The sequence below is a fragment of the Cricetulus griseus genome, chromosome 3 (genome assembly GCF_003668045.3).
Source record: "Cricetulus griseus strain 17A/GY chromosome 3, alternate assembly CriGri-PICRH-1.0, whole genome shotgun sequence".
In the NCBI taxonomy this organism is placed as follows: Eukaryota; Metazoa; Chordata; class Mammalia; order Rodentia; family Cricetidae; genus Cricetulus; species Cricetulus griseus.
Window position 1 is genome coordinate 161,026,399 of NC_048596.1, and position 24,809 is coordinate 161,051,207.

The 24,809-nt window shown below is 44.3% G+C and overlaps 1 protein-coding gene across 1 annotated transcript in view; it reads right to left on the reverse strand.

Annotated features, from left to right (window-relative positions):
• Positions 1 to 24,809, reverse strand: part of Mylk3 (myosin light chain kinase 3) — a 35,108-nt gene that overhangs the window by 2,660 nt on the left and 7,639 nt on the right. Inside the window, exons 4-11 of the mRNA XM_035441407.1 lie at positions 20,352 to 20,788; positions 18,680 to 18,785; positions 18,100 to 18,193; positions 17,437 to 17,546; positions 15,763 to 15,904; positions 10,249 to 10,319; positions 7,502 to 7,630; positions 870 to 1,022 (exon numbers count right to left, since the gene is read on the reverse strand). Of these exons, the coding sequence (XP_035297298.1) occupies positions 870 to 1,022; positions 7,502 to 7,630; positions 10,249 to 10,319; positions 15,763 to 15,904; positions 17,437 to 17,546; positions 18,100 to 18,193; positions 18,680 to 18,785; positions 20,352 to 20,788 (1,242 nt within the window). The remainder of the gene's footprint in view (positions 1 to 869; positions 1,023 to 7,501; positions 7,631 to 10,248; positions 10,320 to 15,762; positions 15,905 to 17,436; positions 17,547 to 18,099; positions 18,194 to 18,679; positions 18,786 to 20,351; positions 20,789 to 24,809) is intronic.

Consider the following 24,809-nt stretch of genomic DNA (forward strand, 5'->3'; position numbering starts at 1 on the left):
TACTTGGGATGATGAAGTGTTATATGGAATTGTGAGTGAAATAAACCATTTCCTCCCCCCAAATTTGCTTTTAGTCATAGTGTAGTCACGCTAAGACACTGATAAAGTCTAAAACGAGTACTCAGACCTGTATTCTGAAGGATGAGATCTTCATATTTTTTTATGAAAAACCAGTTTAGCTGTGTAAAGATGTGTTGCATCTATTTACTTTGCCTGCCTAAGGCACCTGATTGGTCTAATAAAAAGCTAAATGGCCAAAAGCTAGGCAGGAAGTATAGGTGGGATTTCCATGCAGAGAGTAGGTAGGAGGAGGAATCTAAGCTTGAGAGAGACAGAAGAAAAAAAAAGAGAGAGAGAGACACCAGGGAGATGCCAGGGGCCAGCTAGCTGGACAAGGAGGAATCAGAAGAGTAGGATATACAGAATGAAAGAAAGGTTAAAAAAAAAAAAAAGCCCCAAGGCAAAACATAAATGAAGAGAAGCAGGTTAAATTAAGTTAAAAGAGCTAGTGGGCCAAGCGTAAGCTAAAGCCAAGCATTCATAATTAATAGTGTCTCCGTGTCATTATTTGGGAGATGGCTGACAGAACAGAGAAAGAGCTCGGCTACAATATCTTGACTTTTGTTCAACATTAGATTGTTGTAAGTGACAACTTGGGAGTAGGACTCACTCTCTCTAAGACTCTTTCTTGCCTGGTTGTTATTAGAGTGATTCCCTTTGTGTTGTTGTTGCTGCTGCTGCCCCTTTTAACAATCCACACAAGCAGCTGACTAAGAAATCCCCCAGGAAGAAAGGATTCAGCATTCCAGCTCAGTACACAGATCAGGGTTCATTATAAAGGCCACTGAGTGACCAGCCACTACAAATACCTCTTCTCTTTGATCAGCAACCGGGAAACAAAGTCCTTGGCTTCCTCTGACAGCCCTTTGAAGGTATCAGCATCAAAATCCCAGCTACAGTTCACAATAAAATTCATGGTCTCTGCATCTGTTTCCCCTAGAAATGGGGACAAACCACTGAGTCTACAGAGGAGAGAAAGGACCATGAGTGTGTCACAAGCTCAGTGTATCACAAGCTCTACTTCCATTACATCTCCATTGTGTATGGTCCCACATGTTTACTTGAAGGAGGTGGATGGGAGAAGGGACATTCTGGACAATCTATCACATGCAACCCTTTCCTTGTCTCTAGAGTAACTGTAAACTGGAGTCTAACCCAATGTGTCCACTTACCAAGTGTGTATTTATTTGTTTTTGTTTTTTGAGACAGTGTCTCTCTAGTTAACTCTGGCTGTCCTGTAGCTCACTCTGTAGACCAAGCTGTCCTTGAACTCATAAATCCACTATCTCTGCCTCCTGAGTATTGGGATTAAAACTGTGCACCATCATGCCCAGTGTGTGTATTTATTTAAAAATAACTCTATTTCTCTGGGACAGCCAGGCTATAATAGATACTATTGTCCTTTAAGCCAGTGAAATATTTGCTCTACTATGCTCAGGCTAAGGCAGAGACAAGATAATCTAATTGACTGATTCTAAGGCCTTAAGATTCCCCAGCCTGGTCCAGCAGACACAAATTATAGGAACATATGGTACAATACAGTAAGAATAAGATAAGAAGCCAAACACGATATTGGTCCCTGTCTTAGTTAGCTTTACCTGTCAGCTTGACACAGCCCAGAGTCTCCTGAGAAGGGAGTTCCACTTGAATGATCCCCCCCCCCCAGATCAGATTGGCCTGTAAGGACTGTCTTGATTGTTCAATTGATGTAGGACAGCCCTCCCCACTGTGGGCGGTTCCATCCCTCGGGCTATAAACTGAATGAACTACAAGCTGCATTCCTCTCTGGTCTCTGCTTCAAGTTTCTGCCTTGAGCTCTTGCTCTGACTTCCCTCAGTGTTGTCAGTAATCTGAAACTCTGTCCTCTCCTAAATTGCTTCCATCTGTGTTTTATCACAGCAACAAGAATGAAACCAGATAAGACTTAAGGAAAAACTCAGGAAATCTAGTCAGAGAAAGAAAAGAGGCCACTCTATGTTGAAAGTGACATAGCTAAACAACACTGTAATGCACCCCTTCCCTGACCTGTACCCAGAACCTGCATTTGAAGCATCTTTTTACCACCAGAAATATGAGGGAATTAACTCAGGCCCCACACTTAAGAACAACCCACAAATAAGAACTATCTGTAGTTGTGAATGTCCAACTCTTTCACCCCTCTGATAAAATAGCTCTGAGAGGTGTCCCACAGTGGATTCCAGAGTTTTCCAGCCTTGCACAACTGTACCTTACTTCTGTGCTATTGATACCTTGAGTAATTTTTTGTTGTTAATGTCAGATCTCAAAGAAACCCTGAAGAAGTCTCACTCAGTACCTGCGGCTCCTCCCAGCACTTCTCACCCTGCCCCTACCCTAAACCTCTTCCTCCTAGGGGCTTAGTTAGCTTCATTTCTCCCAGCTTCTCTTCTCTATATATCTCAGCCATTTTGACTACAAGCTCTCTTGGCTCTTGGCTCCGTTCTTGCTTTTCTTGGTTTCCATATACTCTGTTGGTCTCTTGACTTGCTCTTGACCTCTGGGTGTGCAGCTCCTCCCTTGGTCCTCTTCCTCTCTTGCCGCCCCCCTCCCCATGGTCCAGTTCAGTCTGGGCTCTTCCCAGCCTCTGGTTGTTCTCTCTCTCTCTCATATTTACAATAAGACCCTTTTCCTCAACCATACCTAGGAGTGGTCATGTCCTCATTTTCATCCATCTGGTGCTGAAACCACAGGATTGGCATAGTGAGCTCCCTTCCAAGGGACTCAGCCTCTCCAAACCAAGCTGTTGATCTGACTACCCTGAGATATGCATTTGAAAGACCCCCGCCCTTAGCTTTTTCTTTTAAGTTTGCCTCCTCCTCCGGTCGGCAGCTGGCGGAGCGCTCGGGAATGCATCCTCCCCTGCACTTCCCGACCCTTGATCCCCACAGCTGCCGGCTCCCACTTCCCCGCCGCCGCGCAAGGCCGCCCCCGCCGGATCGCTCCGTCCCAAGGTCAGCCATCTGGACACCCAAGGTCAGCCATCTGGACGCGGCAGAAGATAAAGGCCCTTCGCCTAATTATCAAACCTTGAGAAAATGCTCTGTACCTCATTAAATTGTCCAATAGGATCCCTGTAACTATGCTTTTCGCTTCTGCACTCTGCTTTTTGCTATATAAGGACCTCTCTCCCTTGGCTCAGGGGCTTGGCCTAAGAGAAGTTAAGTCCCCGGGTACCCAAGCCACTAATAAAGCCTCTTGCAGTTTTGCATCCAAGTTCGTGGTTTCGCTGATTCCTGGGTGCGGGTCTCCTTCTACGAAAGTACCTCTTCGCGGGTCTTTCACATTGATCATTTGTTTCTGCTGGTTTCTGCCACCTACCACATTTGACTCCAAATTCTGGAGTCTGCCTCTTAGCTTCTTCTGTCCACCTGCTCTAACCATTGCCTTTGCTCACCTACTTATTAAGTGTTCTCTCTCTGGCTCCTGGAGCCTCCTGAGTCCTCTGGAGCACCCACCACATGGGCATCTTTCTACTTAAAAGCTTCCTACACCTTCTGGGACCCCACCAGCAACACTTTGCAGGTCTCTTTCTATTGGAACCTTCCCATTTCTCAAAAGCCTCTTCCAGTCCACCTCTCCAGCTGTTTCCTCCTCTACTGGCTCTAATCACTCTTCTCTCCTCTTCTACTGGGTGTCAGCCTGGAGCAGCCGGCTTTGTCTACTTTTACTACAAAAGCCACACCGTTGTTTTAGGAAGCTCCTCTCTATCTACTTAATTTCTATAATTTCTTAATTTCTTTGCTCTGTGTTTGGGGCATTTCTCTCTGACAAGTCTCTCAGTTAGCTTGAGGATGCCCTGGTTGGAAATTCTTGTCACCTCAGCACCTAACCACCTCTGTCCCCTTTGCTCTCTGCTCTTTCCTGAAGTACCCTTGCCTCCCCCTAGGAGCTGTAGTCCTGCAGCTTCTCTACCCCCTCATGGCCTCCATGAGTCCTCCCTCAGGCAGAGTTCCTATTTGTGAACCTTGTCCCTCATGGCTACACTGTTCTCCATCTCTCAACTCCCTCTTGGAGCTTACTGGAACCCTCTCTCAATGGAGTTCATTTTCCAATTCTTTTTCCTTTGTCTTGCACTCAGAGGTTTTATTAAACCCTCACTGTCTTATAGAAAATGGCTTGGCCTCAGTACAGCTCAATCAATGACCCAAAACTGGCACACTCGATTTTCAAATTCTCCCAAGTCATAAAAGCTTCTGCCACCATACAAAGGACCCCAAAATCTTGTATATATATAAACTCTCTCTACTCCATAAATCCCAAAGTTTCTACTTTTCACTCTTCAAAATCTTTTATCTCTACAATTTCCCTGCACTCTGCTCTCAAGAAATATTCTAAGGCTATGGTGCAAACACTCTTCATCTCAGGATTTGTAAATTCATTAGTTATGTTTAAAGAATCTGTAACAAAAAATTAGCTTAAAGCTCATAACAAAAGGTTTAATATCAATTTTCTATATGTGATTCAAGCCTTATTTAGAAAAATAGATGTGTTTACTGTATATGTAACTTGAATTCAACTCATGTTTAGGAAACAGATATTTTTAAATAGCAACAAGAGGCTTGCCTCCATCTTGGCTGATGACCTCATTAAGATGGAAGCAGCCATGTGGCTTGCAGTCATCTTTACTAAGGTTAAAGGCTACGTGCCATGTAACTTCACCACTATCTTGAGTAAGATGACCACGTATAAACCAACTAAAGTGACAATCATAAAACTTCTTAGTCTAACTAGGCCCTCTGTTATCATTGTATCTCCTTTTAGACAAAGGAGGCAACAAGAGGTCTCCAAAATATCTTGGATTAGAATGGAATTTTGTATGATAATAAATTCCTATAGTTATAAAGGTCTACTCAGGTTGCTGAGGCAGTGGTGTCTTTAATCTCAGCACTCAGGAGGCAGAGGCAAGCAGATCTTTATGGGTTCAAGGCCAGCCTGGTCTGTGGAGTGAATTCCAGGACAGCCAGGGCTACACAGAGAAACCCTGTCTCGGAAAAACAAACAAACAAACAAACAAAAAAAACAAAAAATGTCTAGTAGGGTTAATAAAAACTGACTTATTGTATTGTATTGTAACAACTACATATGTCTTTGCTAACTGTGTTCATTCAACACCTGGCTTCTGGAAAATTTAAATAAGGAATAACATGTTTGATAAATAGGGTTTACAAATTCCTAAGGTCTATTTGTGTTGACAGTAACTGACTTGAAGATATACATCTAGCCTCCTTGTCTTTGTTAATGTAGTTAAACTTTAGCTATTTGGAATAACTGAGCCGTACAAGAAACTGTGGTATTCTGTAATCATGCATTTAAAAGGATCAAGAAAATAAGGTCCCCAATCCCTCTGTAGAATGTATTTAAAGTTCCCAGTATCTTTATGAATTTTATTTATAGTCCAAAGTTTTATTTTGATGCTAAAGAATCTTCAACTCAAAATTTTAAGGCTCAAACTTAACACAGATAAAACTAAAACCCTAATCTTCTGAAAGCTACTAACTTGTAAACTGTTAATGGTCAGTCACCTTATAAAAATGATCAAATTCTTTCATGTGCTCAGAACTAGACTCATAGTCATGCTAAATACAAATGTAATTCATTTAGTGATGAGCTTTATTTAGCATGTGTGTATGTTTTGGAGGTTAAGCCTAAAGCAAGTAACCAAAAAACAAGTAAAGTTTGTTTAGATCAGGTATACTTAAGAGATAATGGTCCTCAAACTCTGCAGAGATCTACTGAATATGGCATTTAAAGTGTTTAATGAAAAAGAAACAAAAAACAAACAAACAACCCTAAGGTCTCCAAAGAAGCCAGTGGGTCATAGAGGACGCCACAGGACTGATTGCTCTCAGTAACCAACCAATTGTGTGTCATGGTAAATTGTTAGATGGAAAAAGAAAAGGTTTAAAGTCCGGGTAAGCTGTGTGTCTAAGAAAGTGAATGAGAGCTGCAGAAGTCTAAGGTATGGAAAAAGAGAGAATGTTTCAGACTCACTTCCCTGTGCTTTATCACACTAAGACTTCAAAAGTTCAGAGTTTAGTATTAATCACTGGAGTTCTGTTGAGCTAATAATCTAGCCCTGGCAAGCATTGTTACTATTATCATAATCACAAGTTCAAAATTCTAGATTCCCTTTGATTATCTTCTAAGTACGAAGTTAAAAGTACTTCTCACTGTGCTAAAAGCATTTCCATCCAATATATGTATCCAGCCCTCTGACAGAGGAAAGAGTATTAATTCTTTTAACCCAGAATCATTTCTTTGGATCCTTAAGCTTCTACTATGACTCAAAGTCTACTGCTTTTTCTACAACATAGATTTTAGTACAGATTAGAGACAGTGGGGATGCTAATAAAACTTTTATCTCATTTTTGTAAACTTAAAAAGTTCACGTAAACTTCAGAAACTCAATTTGGAACCACCTCTCATGGGTAAAACTGTCAATCAACAGCCTGTTTCCCCACCTGCCTGTTCCTCAGGCTGGGATTCTCTCTCTCCCTCTCCCCCTTTCTCTCCATCTCCCTCCTCCTCCCGCTCCCCCTCCCTTTCTGTCTCTCTCTCCTGGTCTTGGGACTTTCCTGCCCCAACTACCAGGACCATAGACCTGGAAGTTTCAAATGTACAGTGAAGATAAATATTTTTCCCCAGGCTTCTTAGCTTTCCCTTCTTTCCCGAGTCTGTATCTGTCCTAGGAGATGTACAATCCACTAAAGAGTGCAAACTGCTCCCACGCTGCCTATAAAGCACCAGCCTTAGGTGCTCCTTTAGAACCTGCATCCTGATTGCTCCAGAGAGGCCTGCAGAACCTGGTGAGTGAAGCAAGTGTCCCCAGACTGTAGTCCTCTCTCCCTTCCTGTTCTTTGGCCATCATTCCAGCCCTCCTGGGCCCATGATGACCCAATTTCATCCCAGAATCAACAAAAGACTGAAATGTTAGGTCTCAAAGAACGAAGGTTAAATGAGGTGCCTGTTTAACATATCAGAGTGGACTCTGGCCAGCTCTCCCAGCATCCCTCAGTACCCATGGCTCCTCCCAGCTCTCCCAGCATCACTCAGTATCTGTGGCTCCTCCCACTTCTCACCCCAACCCCTACACTAACCCTCTCCCTCCCAGGGGTGGGGTTTCCCTTTCCCCAGCCTCTTTCCTACATAAACTCAGCCTTTGGCTAAGCACTCTCTTGGCTGCTGGTGCCTCTCTTAACCTCTTGGTCCCCTTGTCCTCCACCCCTTCTTCTCGTCGTCTCTCACTCTTCATCCCATTGGGTCATGGGGATGACCCAATTTAGTCTGGACCGCCTTTCTTCAATCTCAACACCTTTACAAATGTTCCTGAGAACTCTTCCCACATTGTGTTCTCCTGCTGCTAAAAGTACCAGCAAGATGGATAGCCCAAGCCCCGCCCAGAACGAGGCCCCTCAGTACTCACAGCATGTACGTGATAACTCCCACACTCCACATGTCTGTTGGGAATGAGACAAACTCATAGTTAACAACTTCTGGGGCCAGGAACTCCGGAGTACCAAAGTTCACCTTTAGCTTCTCCCGAGGTTTGTATCTGAGAAAAAGGGAGAGAGTGAAGTGCACCATGGGAGAGACTGTGTGGAAACAGACGTTGCCTGGACCTGACACTCACACTGTACGCAAAGTTCCCCTGCACCCTCAGACATGCCTTCCAGCCTTTTAAAGCTAGTGATAGACCAGAAAACTACACTCCTCCTAGCCACTTACAATCTGAAGATGAGGAGACCAACGTATCTTACTTGGCATGCGACCGCATGAATGGGCAGTGACTGCTTAGTTGGTATACACAGTGTACTGGAAGGATGGTAGTAAGAAAAAGAAACAAAGGTCATCAGCAACAATCATTAGAGAAATACAAATTCAAAGCACAATGTGGTTCCCTATGCACCTAGATAGATGTCTACAGTACTAACACACACATGTATATGGGGGTGGGAGAGAGACTATACACAGCAAGTGTGGACTAGAATGTAGAGAATTCAGAACGTTTATGGACTGTAAGTGAGGAATGTGACGTGGAGCAGACACTATTGAAAACAGAAAAGTGAGCAGGGTGTGGTGTCTTATACCCAGGAGGCAAGCACTGAAGGGCTGGGGCCAGCTGGAGACCAGGATGCATTACACAATGAGCTTAAGAAAGCTTGGATGACAGACTCTTTCTCAACAAAACAAAATCCAGAGAGATGGCCACAAAAAATTAAAAATAGAATTATGTGATTTTTGAGCATGTATTCAAAAGAACTAAAAGTGGGGCTCCGGGAGATAGTTGGGACACTTTCCTGAATCCCATTTCCACCCACTGTGTCCCCAGATGTCATATTCCTTCCACTAGAAGAGGAAATACCTTGCTCCATTCCACAGATGCTGGGGTTGATCACAAGAGTTGTTTTAATCAATGCAATTTAAGTAAAAAATTACGCTGGGTCAATACCAAACTAGGCCATAACTGCTCCTGTGTTACCACCACAAGACGAGAATGAGAAACAAAGTGCACATCTGACCTCACTGAGGGGCTGGAGATGGCTGGTGGTTAAGAGACTGACTGCCAGAACCCATATGGTGGCTCACAACCATTTGTAACTCCAGTTTCAGGGAATCCAATGCCTTCTTCTGGCCTCTGTAGCCACTGTACACTTGTGCACAGACATACATACAGGCAAAACACAGATAGATAGATAGATAGATAGATAGATAGATAGATAGATAGATGGTAAAATAACTAAACTGACCCAGCTCAATGACCTCAAACAGTGGTCTGTAGGTACATGTTCAAAATTAGCTGTCCAGACTTTTTAAGACTTTATGTGCAGTATTGCCTATTTGGGTGCTATAAATCCTTATCTTCCCAGGCTAGTGTCAAGGGACCATAACTTCACTATTAAGATTCAGTGACCTACCAAATAGCATTCAAGCTTTTGAGCCTAATGTTCAGGATTCTTCCTTAGTGCTCTTACGCTTTAATGTGTTCTCCTCAGATTAGCCTCCTTATGCTTACACATCTGTTCTCAGGCTGTGACAATTGCCATCTCCCCTGACTTCCCTCTGTGGCTGGCTCCTGTTCACACTGGTTCTGGCTCTCAGGAAAGCACCAAAGCTAATGGTTTGCACCAGTTTGTAAAAACTGGAAAACGTTACAAAACAACCCTGTGTCCCCACTCCCTCCTCTTCTGAGCTGGTAATTGAACATTGGCCTGCATGTCACTCCCGGCACATGACACATCCTGTCCCTGAGAGCAGCCTCCTTCATGCCACGAGCTTCTAGTGGTGGCTTCCTGCTCTGAACTCAGTATGCCATATGACAACTGGCATTCCAGTGTGTCCTGCAAATGCATATTCCAATAAGTGCAATATTAAGCCACAAGGATCCAAAACAAGGGACTTTGGAGGATCAAAAAATATTTAGCTATTATGGCTTTGCCAGGGGCCACGAGACAAACACAAACACACAGGGCTTCTGTGGCATTGTACTCCATTGAGTGAAGGACAATGTGAGTATGGGAAAAGGTCTGAAAGGCCAGCTGGCAGTCTCTGACCTCCACACATGTGCTGTGCCTTCCTGTTCCCATATAATTAATGTAACAAAAATTTAAAATTGTATAAATATCCAGTTAATGTACTGAAATGAGGACCTAATGGAGTTTGCAGTAGCATATAAGATCCCATTTAGCCCTCATGATTCTCTCCATATGAGCAGGAATGTCATTATGTCACTACAGTACTAAATTCTAATCTGGTCCTCAGTGGCTCCAGGTCCACTTATTGTGGCACCATCCTATTCTGTCACATTTGTGTTTTCATATGTGAGCTAAAGAATTCCCAGAGTGCAAGGTAGACGTGTTGCCTAGCTTGGCCCCTAGCCAAATGAAGAACTGATGGTCTTGAACCATGTTTAGCAGTCCCCTGTAGCTATATTCTTCTTCTCAAACAGGTGGTTCCAAGTACAGTTAATCCTGAAATCTTTGAAGACAGACGGGGCTGGCACTACAACCCCACTGCATTAATAGCAAGCCAAAGGCCACCAGTCTCTGAATGACAACTTTCTTGCATCCATCTCCAAAACTCAAAAATGGCTAGATCTCAAACAGGTAACTTCATTCAAGAGAGCTTTGGTGCCCCTGAGGAAGGAATTTTGTCAGAATACAGGAGCCTTACCTTCTAGCCAGCCCAAAGTCAATGATCTTAATTTGATGTCCTGTCTGGTTGACGCACAGTATGTTCTCTGGCTGGAGGGGAAAGACATTTCATTCTTATTACCCTGGCTGAGGAAGTCTACAGCTCTCACACTTATTTGTCCATAAGTCTCATTTCCCCAGAATCCAAGGGAAGTAAATGGCTTAGTCACCTGGGGCTAGACAGATAATAACAATAAATGAGCTGCACCAACGAAACAGTTGTTGGCCTAGAGATGGCTCAGTGGTTAAAAGCATGTGCTGTTCTTACAGAGAACCTGTTCAGTTCCCAGAACCCATGTTGGGCAGCTCACAACCACCTGTAACACCAGCTCTAGTACATCTAGACACCATCTAGTACATCTGACACCATCTTTTTTGTCTCGATGGAAAGCTGCACTCACATGCACATTCTTACGCAGACACACACATGTACACACACACACACACACACACACACACACACACACACACACAAAGAATTTAAAAAATCTTTTTTCAAAAGTGTTGGTATGGACTGTGAGGAAGTAGGACTTTTGTCCTATGGAAATGGACTACTCACCATCCACTACTCACCAGGAAGAAAGCCAGTCACAGCAGAAGAGAAGTTAAAGACCAAGATTTTGGGTGTGAAGATTCCAAGTTTTAAAATGTTGACATTGAAATAAAGTGGAAACAAACAGGTGTAATGTGAGAACCAAAGCTGGAGTAGAGATTTGTCCCACAAGCTGCTTGTGTGAGACAACTGGTTTAGGTAATGCTTCTCAACATGGGCTCACATTAGAACCAAAAAGCCTATGTTTGTTTTATTTATTTTTTATATTTTTAAAGACAAGTTCCTCATGTATCTCACACTGGCCTCCAATTTACTATTTAGTCAAGAATGGTCTTTATGTCTGATCCTCCTGCCTTTGCATCTGAATGCTAGGATTTTAGATGTATGCCATCACACCCAGTTCCATGTGATGCCCAAGTTCAAACCCAGGGCCTTGTGCATGCTAGGCAAGCATGGTGCCAACTGAGTCACATTCCCAGATCCTCATTAGGGAAGCTTTTGAATTTCCAGAGCTCAGAGGTCCTTCATTTCAGGAATGAGACCAAAGCAATTTTGGCTTGGTCACAGAGCACAGGGCTAGCCAGATGTGATGCACATGCCTCAGTCCTGGCACTGAGAATGTTAAAACATGGAGTGTTGCCAACTTGAGGCAATCCTGAACTACATAGTGAGACCCTCATCTCAGGAAAAAGGAGAGAGGGGCTGGGATGTAGATAAGTAGTAGAGCACTTACCTAGCATGCAAAGGTACCATTCCCAGCAGGGAGGGGTAGTATCTGCAAGTTTGCAATGATGACTGTGACTCATGGGGCTAAAATAGTGGACTTGACATATTTTTCTTTTTAGGTCTTTCAGATCAGCTCTGAGATCCTGTAAGGGTCTAACAGTGTTTGCTGCATTGGGATGACAAGTTGTGGGGAAGGAGATGCTGAGTGAAGATGGAGAACTTATAATAGAAAGGACCTAGATATCTAGCATCTAACACCTAGTCCCAAGATCCGATTGCCCAGTTCCTTCCAATTCTTCAACCTCAGTGGCCACATCTTTAAAATTAAAACAAAGACTGTCTCCTTGTCTTCTTGGGAGGGTTTAAGAACCAAATGGCATAATATGTAAGATATACTGTGAAACTTCTCTAGCAAATCTCAGGTGTTAATTCTTTCAGCAGAAGCCTTGGTTATACATACATACAACAAGGACATCTGTCCAACTATGTTCATAGCAGCACTATTTGTAACAGCCAGAACCTGGAAGCAACCTAGATGCCCCTCAGCTGAAGAATGGATAAAGAAAATGTGGTACATTTATACAATGGAGTATTACTCGGTGGAAAAAAAATGAAATCTTGAAATTTGCAGGCAAATGGATGGAATTAGAAGAAACCATCCTGAGTGAGGGTCCACAAAAAGACAGACATAGTATATACTCACTCATATATGGATATTAGACATAGAGCAAAGGATTACAAGCCTACAATTAGCCTACAGCCTACAGAACACCTCCCGAGAAGCTAGGAAACAAGGAGGACCCTAAGACAAACAAGGGTCCCTTGGAGTAGGGGAAAGGGACAAGATCTCCTGAGCAAATTGGGTGCATGGGGGGAGGGGAGAGGGAGTTAGGAGATAGAGAAGAGGAGAAGAAGAGGATGAAGGAGGACATGAGGGAGTAGGAAGATTGAGTCAGGGGAAGAATAGAGGAGAGTAAGTGGGAGCCATTATAGGTTTAAAGAGAAATCTGGCTCTAAGGAAATGTCCAGGGATCTACAAAGATGACCCCAACTAAGAATCTAACCAATAGTGGAGAGACTAGCTTAAATGCCCTTCCCCTATAATGAGATTGATGACTACCTTATATCCTAGAGCCTTCATCCAGTAGCTGATGGAAGCAGAAGTAGACACCCACAGCTAAGTACTGAGCCAAATTACTGGAATCCAATTGTAGAAATGCAGGAGTGATGAGCAAAGGGGTCAAGACCAGGCTGGAGAAACCCATAGAAACAGCTGACCTGAACAAGGAGGAGCTCATGGACCCCAGACTGACAGCTGGGAAACCGGCATAAGACTGAACCAGACCCCCTGAATGTGGGTGTCAGTGAGGAGACCTGGGTAATCTATGGGGCCTCTGGTAGTGTAACAGTATTTATCCCTAGTACACGAATGTACTAGGGAGCCTACTACACATAGGGGGATACTCTCTCAGCCTAGACACATGGCGGAGAGTCTAGGCCTGCTCCAAATGATGTGACAGACTTTGATGCTCCCTCATGGAAAGCCTCACCCTCCCTGGGGAGCAGAAGGGGGATGGGATAGGGAATTGGTAGGAGGGCATGGGAGGATGGAAGGGAGAGGGAACTGAGATTGATATGTAAACTAAGATTGTTTCTAAAAATTGGGAAAATAAATATGCTATTTTGCTTTTTTCACATGAAGTCTGGAGTCCAGTATTTGCACAGCATTTCTGGGAGAGAGGAATACCACACTTTGTGACTGATAAACTCTAGGTTTCACAACCAGACAAGTCCTGCTGGGAAATGGGCCTCAGACTTCAGATCAGAGTTCCAAGCTTTGAGGACTCTCTCCCAAAGGCCAGTCCTCACCCCAGAAGTGCAAATCGGAATTCCAAGCTTCCCCTAATTGCTCATCCTGCAGAGGAGTTGGTCAAAAGCCTTGAAATTAGCTCCAGTGACAGCTGAGGCCAGTTCCTCTTCCTGCTCAACATCTTCCTAAGTACTTGCCTTACAGTCTGATGCCAACCAAGAAAGATGGGCGGAAGGAGTGACATGCACCCCTACAGGTACAGCCATCCTACTGAAAGGGAGTCACTGAAATGCATGCCTTTCCTGAAATGGGTGATTGAGAGGCACCCTCTTGTGGGAATAGCATAGCAAATGTCAGAAAGGACCAAATGTGCTTACTGTTGGCCAGAAAATATGCATGGGATTGAACATACATGACAGACAGGGACTCTCTTAGGAGACAGAGAAAAATGTAATGTGTTTGTGTGTTCAATGAAATATCGGATGGCTCTTTAAAACCATGAAAACAAAAAGAAGTCTACAATTGCTGTTTACTAAAAGAATCGAGCTTAGAAATAAGAAGCAAGCCTACTAAAATGGCTCAGCCAGTTAAGGTGCATGCTGCCCAGCCTGATGACTGGCTTTAACCCTGGAAACTACATGGTGGAGGACAGAACCAACTCCTGAAAGTTGCTCTCTGACTTCTATACAATGAATTGTGGCACATGTGTATTGTGGGATATGCACACCTGTGCTCGAGCACACACACATACACACACACAAAAAAAAAAATACACACACACACACTGTAAATCAGGTTGCATCCTATGACCCCTTTGTAGGCATTCCTGTGTGATGCTCAGTCACTTGTAAGAAGGCCTCCGTTCAGGAAGACTTGTTGGGAAAAACTTATTTTGCACACTTTTACATTGCCCGTACTTGTTACCACAAGCATATATCCCTTTTTAAACTTTGTGTGTGTGTGTGTGTGTGTGTGTGTGTGTGTGTGTGGTATATGCATATATGTGCATGTCTGTGTGTAGGTGTACATGATTGTATATGTATCGGCCGGAGGTCAACACTGAGTGTCCTCTTTACCTTATTTTTGAGACAAGGTCTTTCACTGAACCTGGAGCTCAACTATTGGCTAAACTGTCTGGCTCCAGAATTGTCTGTCTCTAGAGGGATTACAGATGCAAGACAACACACAATACTTTTTACATGGCTACTGGAATTCTGAACTCAAGTCTTCATATTTTCACAGCAAGCACTTTACCCACTGAGCCATCCCCACAGTCCCTTGAATTAAAAAAAACACTTTTATGTATTTGTGTGTGAGCATATGCATGCTCGTGGGCACACGCACTGAACTGGAAGAGGGCATTGGATATCCTTCTCTGTCACTCTACCCATTTTCTCTTAAGGCAGGGTCTCTCCTTGAAACCAGGACTCCTGTTTCCCCAGTTATGCTGGGAGCTAGTAACCCCAGAAATCCTCCTGTTTCCACTCGCCTTAGTGCTGGGGTTATAGGCGTGCTACACTGGGGTGTGTGGCGTGGGACAGTCAGCTTGTTGTGTGGATGCTGGGGCCTGAATTCCAATCTACATTATTGTGTGACAAGTGCTATTAATTACATGTCTCCAGCCACTCCAAGGATTCTTATTTATTCTCTCACAATTTTATACATTTATACAATACATTTTTATCATATTCACTTCCCCCCACTTCTTCTGGGACCCTCCCCTTGAACTTTATTTTTTTAATTACATTGGTGTAAATGTCTGTTTGATGTGTGGAGGTGAGGCAGGGGTGTGTGTGCACCCATGTGCTGTGGTACATGTATGAAGTTAGAGGACCCCTGGATGGAGTCAGTTCTCTCCTTTTACAATGTGGGACTCAGGGGTCAAACTCAGGTCATCAAGCTTGGCAGCATTTCCACCAAGCCCTCTCACAGGCCCACCCCTTGAGGTTTTTAAAAAAGCAATTTGATAGGTTTGTTTTCATTTCTATGTAGCTGTATCTGTATGAGTGTGTGCCATGTGTATGTAGGTGCCTGTGGAGGCCAGAAGAGGGCATCAAACTCCTTGAGCTGGAGTTACAGACAGTTGTGAGCTACCCAGTATGGAGTGTGGATGTTGAGAACTGAACTCAGGTCCTTGGGAAGAGCAGCAAGTGCTTTTAACTGCTAAGTCATCTCTCCAGACTGAAAAATTAGTTTTAAGACAGTTCTAAAGAAAAGGGCTACTGTATTATTTCATACTCAAAACTTAAAGAGGCACAATTATCTACAAGTCACAAAGAGGAATAGAGAGGCAATAGGCAATAGAACTGGAAAATGGCCGAGCCAGGAGGGGAAGCCACAGAGACCCCGGTAAGCTGGGCACAGGATTCTCAGAAGGTGCTGCTGGGGCCCGGCACACCACTGACCTTGAGGTCCAGGTGCAGGATGTAGTGCTGATGCAGGTAATGCACACCCTCGCAGATCTGCTTCGTGAACAAGACCACATCGAGCTCAGTGAGGTGGTACTTCTCATCCGTGATCCGGTCAAAGAGCTCGCCTCCATCCACACTGCCAGGGAAAGGTAAGAAACAGGTGTCAAACTGAGTGCAGCTCTCACAGAGTCTGGAAGCAGTCAGTCTAAGTGTGCCTAAAGTTAGCAACAACCCACAGGTCCCCAAGGCTGACTACAAAGGGCCCCTGACACTGCTATATGGGTTCTGTTGATTGCTTTGTTTTGGCATATTCCCCACAGAAGGTTTCCTGGAACTCGTATCATCTAAATTAGGGTTGTGAACTCAGCTGCTTGGGAGTGCCAAACAGTACCCACATGGCAAGAAGCCTAAGTGAGCTGGGCATGGTGACCCGCAGCTACTATCCTAGCACTTGGGAGGTGGAGAACAGAGGGTCAAGAGTTCAGGACCATTCACAGCTGCACAAAGTTTCAGACATCTGCTACATGAATCCCTGTCCCAAAAAACAAATTAACTAATTAATGAGTTAATTAATGGGAAAATTAAAACGAAGCATAAATAGGCAAATTAGACTACTTATGAGTCAAAAGTAGTAGTGCTCCTTGGCCAGTACTAGTGATTGAACCCAGGTCTCAGACACGCCCACCAGCAAGCTACCACTGAGACCACCATTTTCCCACTTTTAATTCATGTATGCTATAACAAATGCTTTACTCTTATTATCCCTGTCAGAAGGTAAAAAGCAACACAAGCACAAAGATAAATGGCCCCAAGTCTATGGCGTCAGTGTCATGAGTCAGTTTCTGGGTCAGAGAGAAGACTCAGCTCCACAGAGTGAGGTACAATATACCAGTAGCTGTAATATACCCATACACAGAGTGAACTGCAGTACACCTCTACAGAGTGAGCCATAAAACACCTCTACACAGAGTGAGTTGTAGTACTACTCTACTACACAGGTGAACTGTAGTATACACACACACACACACACACACACACACACACACAAACACACAAATACACACACACCCTGAGTGAGCCGTAGCATACTCACATACAGAGTGAACTGCAGTACACCTGTACCCAGAGTGAACTATACAGTACACCTCCACACAGAGTGAGCTGTAGGACACCCCTACACAGTGTGAGCTATGGTACAACTTCACAAAGTGAGCTGTAGTACACTGTACACAGAGTGAGCTGTAGTACACTGTACACAGAGTGAGCTGTAGTACACTTTTGCACAGGTGAACTGTATTATAACCCTACCCAGAGTGAGCTGTCGTATACCCACAGGGAGAGTGCTGCAATACACCTGTGCAGACATAGGTGTGTACCCAATGTAACTAGATTCTTTATATTTTCATGGAATCCAGATAGATTTTCCAATTTCTGTCTACATCGTCCCATTTCCAACTGTTAAATCTCTCACTCAATCACTAAAAGTTGTTTAGGACAAACTGGCATAACGTCTGCAGGTCAGGTCATACTGGCCACTGGATTGTTACCAAATGACTATGTCCTCCAAATTCCATGCTCAGGTTCAAAGCAGTAAACCAGGTAGGGTGGCGTGACTCTGGGCACTCAGTGAGAGCAGAGAAGCCACCTCCCCACCTCTGAGATACTCACTACTCCATGATCAGGGTGAAGCTGTTCTTGCTCTCAAAAGCGTCATACAGTTGGATCAAGTTGACATGGCTAAGTTGGTTCATGATGCTAATCTCATTCTTCACATCCTCCTTGTGAGACCAGAGGAAAAATGATTTTCCAAGAAAACAGATCAGAAAGAGAAGACGCTTGCATCTCCCAAGATGTGTGCAGGCCCACACACAGGCACATACTCAGATTCACACACAGACATGCTCGATTCACACACATTCATACACACACACACTCTACACTCACACTCACATGCACACAAACCTTATGCTTCTTCCAACTCCTCAACTCCTGCTTCCAACACAGCAGATCTCCTTGACTCATCACCCACACTCTGTCTTATTACAGAAAGGACCTTGGTTCAACCCACCCAGTCATCTCAAACACAGGAGGCCCAGGATGGAAAAGTCCTTGTGCCCAAGGTCCTGCCAGCATGTTGGCAGAGCCATGCCAGGCCGTCCACGTAAGCGAGGTCTGGACTAAGGAATGTGGGTGACTTAGTGAGTGGTGTGTGAGAGCCAAGAGGCAGGGAACACATCAAGCTTCCTGCTTGGCACGGAGGGGGCTAGAAAAGAGGTGAAAGATTCTGGGCTTGGCTGGGAGGACCAGGCTGGCTTGGGGCAGATGTCTTACCCGGTCTTTGAGGTTCTTCACTTTGATGATCTTGGCTGCCAGTGCGAGGCCTGTGGATCTCTCCATACACCTGTGCACCTGGCCAAACCGGCCCCTACAGAGATGCAGGGACACAGTAAGCCAAGAATATGAAAAGCTCACCAATCTCGGGAGGGCCACCATTCCTCTCCTCACACACGCCATGTGAACTTTCCTACACCACAGGCTATTGTCTTAGTCATCACTCACTCCTGGGCTAACCCAGCATCTAGAAAATCATTTCTTCACCACCCACAAGCATGTGATCTACTCTCCAGCCTAAAGGGAAACCTCCTGACCTTACCATGGGCTATTCTGGATATGGAAATACCCACTCCCCACTCCACATCATATTAGCCTACTACATATTAGCCCACACCCGTGCCTGGCATTCCTGTTACCTCAGGAATGTTTCCCATGCCCTACTTTGAAGGCCTCCTCCACCTCTCCTCCCTCATGTGTGCAGCCACCTGCATCCCAGAGAGACCCCTGTTCATTCTCTGTGCAGGTCAGCCTCCGCGCTCCAGCGCCTGCCCCTCACCCAGGTGGATGCTGCACTTACCCTCCCAAGACTTCATGTTGAGACACTGTGTAGCCTGCTGAGATAGAGGTGTCCTTGACACTCACTACCCGGTGTTCAAAGGGGGCTGGAGGTGCTGCACTGTCATCTGTAGAGAGAAAACAGAGAACCCATGATTCTCCTACAAGTAGCTTCCTCTCCTAAACCCACTAAATGTCACTTGGGTTACCATGTGGCAAGCCCCAGCATGTGACATCCGTTTCTCTAGAGTCACATTGGAGCCACACATTTGGCAGGAAAAGCAGCTGAGCCACTGCACTGTGTCTGTCCTTGAGCAGATTTTTTTTTTCCCCCTGAGGTGGCTGTGATCAAAGGCAAGTGTGAGCGGGAAGCAGCTAGAAAAACAAACACACCATCCTCCGCTGGTCTCAACTAGATCCCAGAGGGAAGGAGAGCCTGTGGTGGAGCCCCTGATAGGCACCTCTTAGGGCATGGGCTGGTGAGGGGGATAATGGATCTAGAGGGACAGCAAAGCGCAGATAGCACTTGGAAAGACAGTGTGGTCAGGACTGGGTTTTTTCTTTTTCATTTTATTACTCTCTCTTCTCTCTCTCTCTCTTTCTCTCTCTCTCTCTCTCTCTCTCCCTCTCCCTCTCTCTCTCTCTCTCTCTCTCTCTCTCTCTCTCTCTCTCTCTCTCTGTGTGTGTGTGTGTGTGTGTGTGTACATGCCATGGCACACATGTACACGTGGAGGTCAGAGGATAATTTTCAGGAGTTAGCTCAGTTTTCACCATATGGGTCCCAGGAAGTGAACGGAGGTTTGGCAGCAAATGCCTTTACCTACTGAACTGACCCTAAATTTTCATTTTAATTGGGTACTATGAATACCAAGAAATGTCACATGAAATTATAAAAAAAAAAGGAAAGATGCAACAGTCACAATGCTACAAAGCAGCACAAACGGCTGGCTGGAAGATTCTGGCGCTGGGTCATCATCTGTTCACGCTTGCCCTGGGAGCATCCTGTGTGCTCCCTGGGTGCAGACAGTGCTCCACAGACAATTCTCCCACCAGGTGGAGACTCCCAAACTGTTGGAGCTGAAGTTCTTTGTAGAAGAAGAACACAGAGACACCTAATACCCCTCTGCAACGATAAGTAGGTCAAAATTTCACCACTTTCACCCTATTTCAAATGGCTGTGGGAATGGATCACTGTGTCTTACACCTATCAGCCAGTGTCTTTTCTTTATTTATCTTCTCTTCTCCACCTCCTCTCCAAGAGGAGAGCATCATATATAATCTAGGATGACCTTGAACTTATCCTCTTGCCTCCATCACCCACAAGCTTGGATTAGAGACATGCAACACCACACTTGGTTTTATGCAATGTTGAGGATCAAACCCAGGGGCGTCAGCTTTATGCATACTAGGCAAACACTCCAGGAGCTGAGCTATATCCCTAGCTCTTGTGCTTTTTTCATTCTTGCCTGCCTTCATTTAAAATGATACCAGTGGTGGAACTTTCAGGCAGGGAAGTGGCTTCGAGTAACCTATGTAGTTGGGTCATGGAGGTTCAAGCTTCCCAACCATCAAAACTAATTCAAGAACCCAGTCCCACCCTTCACATTTCTGTATCTTGGACTTAACCAGCCAGAGGCTTCCTCAGAACCTCATAATCAATGGAAGGTGTTGAGCTGAGCTATGGCCCCACTTACCTAGAACCATGACAGCAGCCTCTGCAGCAGGCTGCATCCTCCCTCCAGCTTCCATTCCCCCTGAACTCTTGGCTGCATGGTCCTTCGTGGGCTCAGGCTTTCCCACTCCTGAGTCTGTGTCTTGCTGCAGGTCTGTGGTCCCAACAGCCTCATCTCCCCAGTCCCTTGTGGTCAAGCTTGGTCCAGCGAGAGGCTCAGCTCTAGACTCCACCTCCTCCTCTGCATTCATTCCTCCATTGTTGCTACTCCTCTTTGGCAGGGGTGGAAATGCTCTGGCTCCTTTAGGGATCTGGTCTTCCAACTCAGTTCCAGGGCCTTTGGGATGTGGCTCCTGCTCATCAGGTTGGGTAACTGCTGGCACATCTGTAGAGGCCATGGGACTGCCTCTCGGCGTCTCAAGCAGCTCCCTGGGAGTATCCATCTCTTGGACAGAGATCCTGGGCAGAGAGAAATATGGACCTGAGGTTCAAAACAAGGAAGTTCAGGGGATGAAGCTCAGCAGGACAGCATTGCTTGGTGTCATAGTTAGTTTCAGCTGTCAGTGAATTTGACACAAGCTTAGAGTCACCTGGAAGTAGGAAACCCCCAGTGGAAGAATTGTTCAGATCAGATTGGCCTGTGACCATGTCTATGAAGCATTTTCTTCATTGCTAATTGATGTAGGAGGGTATAGCCTACTGTAGGCAGCACTCTCCCTAGACAGATGGACCTGGGCTATGTAAGAAAGGTAGCTGAAATGCAGAGACCCACAGCCAAATATTAGGCAGAGCTCAGGGAATTCTGTCAAAGATGGGGAGGAAGGATTGTAGGAGCCAGAGAGTCAAAGACACCATAAGAACATGGCCCATAGAATAAACTAAGCTGGGCTCATAGGGGCTCACAGAGACTAAAGGGACAACCAGGGAGCTTGTATAGGTCCGAGATAGGTCCTCTGCATATATGTTATGGATGTATAGTTTGGTGTTCTTGTGGGACTCCTAACAGTGAGAGCAGGGACTGTCCCTGACTTTTTTATTTGCTTGTTTTCAGAGACAAAGTTTCTCTATATAACTGTCTTGGCTGTCCTGGAGCTTGCTCTGTAGACCAGACTGGCCTCAAACTCACAAAGATCTGCCTGCCTCCCGAGTGCTGGGATTAAAGGCAAGCATCACCACTGCCTGGCTTGTCTCTGACACTTTTGCCTGCTTTGGGGACCCTTTTCCTCCTACTGGGTTTTCTCATCTAGCCTTGAATGAGGATCTGTACCTAGTCTTATAGCTTATTATGCCGTATTTGGTTGGTATCCCTGGGAGGCCTGGTCTTTTCTGAAGGGAAACAGAGGAGGAGTGGATCTAGGGAGAGGAAAGGTGGGGAGAGGGACTAGAAAAATAGGAGGGAGGGAAACTGCAATCGGGATGTAACATGTGAGAAAAGAATAAATAAATTAATAAAGAAAAAGAAAGGCAGCTGAGAAAGGAAACCATTAAGCAGCACTCGTCCTACATGAAGAAATAAGCAAATAAAGAATATTGAGGCTCCGTTATCATAAAAATAACAGATTAACCAGCCATAACTTATGTCTTGGCAGATATGTGTGACTGATGAAAATGCTATGATGGTGTCTGACGTTTAATGTATGGCTAGAAAAAGGCCTTTTAGGATTTGGGTTACCAGGCACACTCCAATTAGAGATTTGAAGTTTCATCAAGATGAAATATTAGATGGGGCTGGTAAATCAATGAATGAGTGGTTAATAATTTTTATTAGTGGGTATTTCTTGCAAATGTTTGTCATTAGTGTTTCTATAGTTGAATTACAACAATGATTTTTCATGTCATTATTCATAGGTATAATCTATGTAGAAATTATGACAGAATATATTTATATTTTAAGCTCATTGATTGCAATAGGTTGCTTGGCACATCACTAAAGCCTTCACCTATTTATGGTGGTGTGTGTTTAATTATTAGTAGATGTGCAGGTTGTTTAGCAGTGTTGGGATTTGGGGGGTCCTTTTTAGGGTCAATAGTATTTTTAATTTATTTGTGTGGAATAATGGGTATATATTATATATATATATATATATATATATATATATATATATAACTGCTATATCAGCAGAAGAATACCCTGAGACTTGAGTATCAAGTTGATTGGTTTTTGGAATTTTGGTGATAAGTATATTTATAGAATTGGGAATGACATTTGTGATTAAATACTATGAGGGAGTAGAGATAGCATTGGGGTTTAATAGTATAGGTGGTTGAGTTATTTATGATGAAGGTGATTTGGGTTTAATGGGAGAAGGAGGGGTTCTCTGCTTCTGTTCCTAACTCCAGCTCCCTACCTTGAGTTCCTGACTTGGCGTCCCTCTGTGATGCACTGTAACCTGTAAGCAGAAATGAATCTTTTCTCCCCTAAGTTGCTTTCAGTCATGGCATTTTATCACACAACAGAAAGCAAACTAAGACACTTAGCATGTACAAGTTCCTGGCTTTCATCACTGCCTTGTCAGAACTGCGTGTGCTGTTTTATCTCTGGATCATGGTAATCCAGTCTTCCTAATGATTTTGTTTTGTTTTAAGCCAACTGATGAAAGGATCTGTTAAGATTGTAAAAATGCTAGTAAAAAATAAGACAAATACAAATGACAAAATTGCTTCAATAACATTCATGCTATATATAGTGTTTGTGATAATAAGAATACTAAATTATACTTTCTAGCCATCATTTGTACAACATAAGGCCTGGTTGCCTTATTTTTATTTAGTTAAAATATAGTTACATTATTCACCCTAATAATTGTTTTGGTTGAGACTGGGTTTCTCTGTGTAACAGCTCTAGCTGTTCTGGGACTCACTCTGTAGACCAAGCTGGCCTTAAACTCACAGAGATCTGCCTGCTTCTGCCTCCTGAGTACTGGGATTAAAGGCATGCACCACCACTGCCTGCCCCTGGCCCATCTTAACCATTTTTTATTTCTTCTTAAAGTCTAAAAAAGCCATATCTGTGTTTCTTTTTGTAAACATTTTTTAAACAAAGACGTATTCCTGTATCTACTTGTTTATGTGTATACATGTCCTATGAGTGCTTACACACTTGTATTTGCAAGTATATGTGCCAATATGACATGTGCATGCACACTTGTAAATGCAGGTATGTGAGCCCATGTGACATGCCTGTGAGTACATGCACACTGGTATTTGCAGGTATACATGTCCTTGTGCATGATGTCAGAAGAAGACTTCAAGCATCTTCCTCCACGGCTCTCTGTCCACTCTTTTTTGGCAGACCCTGTCCTTGAATCTGGGGCTCATGGAGTTTTTGTTGTCATTGTTGTTTATCTTGGTTGTTGTTTTATTTTTGCTAGACTAGAAGCCCCAGTGATCCCCTGTCTCTGCCCCTGCCACAGCTGGAGTTATAGGAGTCATGAGATGCCCAGATTGTTAAATGGGTGCTGGGGTTTGAACTCCAATCTTTGACTGGCAGTCATTTCTCCAACCCCAATATTTTCAGAGACATTTGATTTCAAACTTGGAGGCTAATTTTCCATAAGAGGATAAACAGAGAACTAAAATGTTGTTGATCTTTCCTTAACTCCTAACCCACCGTGATTATATAGCATATACACTACAAACTCAATGTTTTATCTTCTATAGCACATTAAAAATTATTAGTGGCCAGGTAGTGGTTGTGCACACCTTTAATCCCAGCACTTGGGAGGCAGAGGCAAGTGAATCTCTGTGAATTTGAGGCCAGTGTCAAGGCTCCTAGGACAGAGGAGGTGGGGTGGGTGGGGTCTGGTTTCCTTTCAGAACCAATCACCACAGCAAAAAAGAGGCTAGATAATGTCCCAGTCCCAGGTCTGTGGTCTCCATAACAGATTAAGGGAGTTCAGGCAAGTGCAGAGGGCATCAAGAAACTCTAAGAGAAGCCTGGAAAGCCAGGGCCCCCTCAGGCTGTGGACACAGCAGTGCTGTACCACAGCACTGAATACAGATGGGATACAGCCAGCCAGTTCTCTCTTCTACAGTTTCTACTGAGCGTAGCTCCTGAAGCTATGTCCCAGGCATCATTGCCTTTCCAGAACCTCTGACATAAACCTCCCCAAAGCCCCTAGAATGACTCCACCTGCCCCACCCTTCTCTCCTCAGGACTTAGTGCTGGCCCGAGGAAGCAGGTGCGCAATTAAGCACGCAGATTGATAAATTAGTCTCAGATCCCAGCTTTGTGTGGCGGTAGCACTCAGCCCAAATTTCACCATCAGTAAAATAATATGACAACCATCTTCACATGCTGGGAATACTGGGAGACTAAAATGAAACGATGCCTGCAGAAAGCTAGGCCAGTGCTTGGCATGTGATGAAGTGCTCTGTGAAACCCATTTGTTGAAGTATTTATCTAAGAGAGAGCTAGCCAGTAAGAAGTCTGAGCCATCAGTCAAACAGTATATAATTAATATAAGTCTCTGTGTGTTTA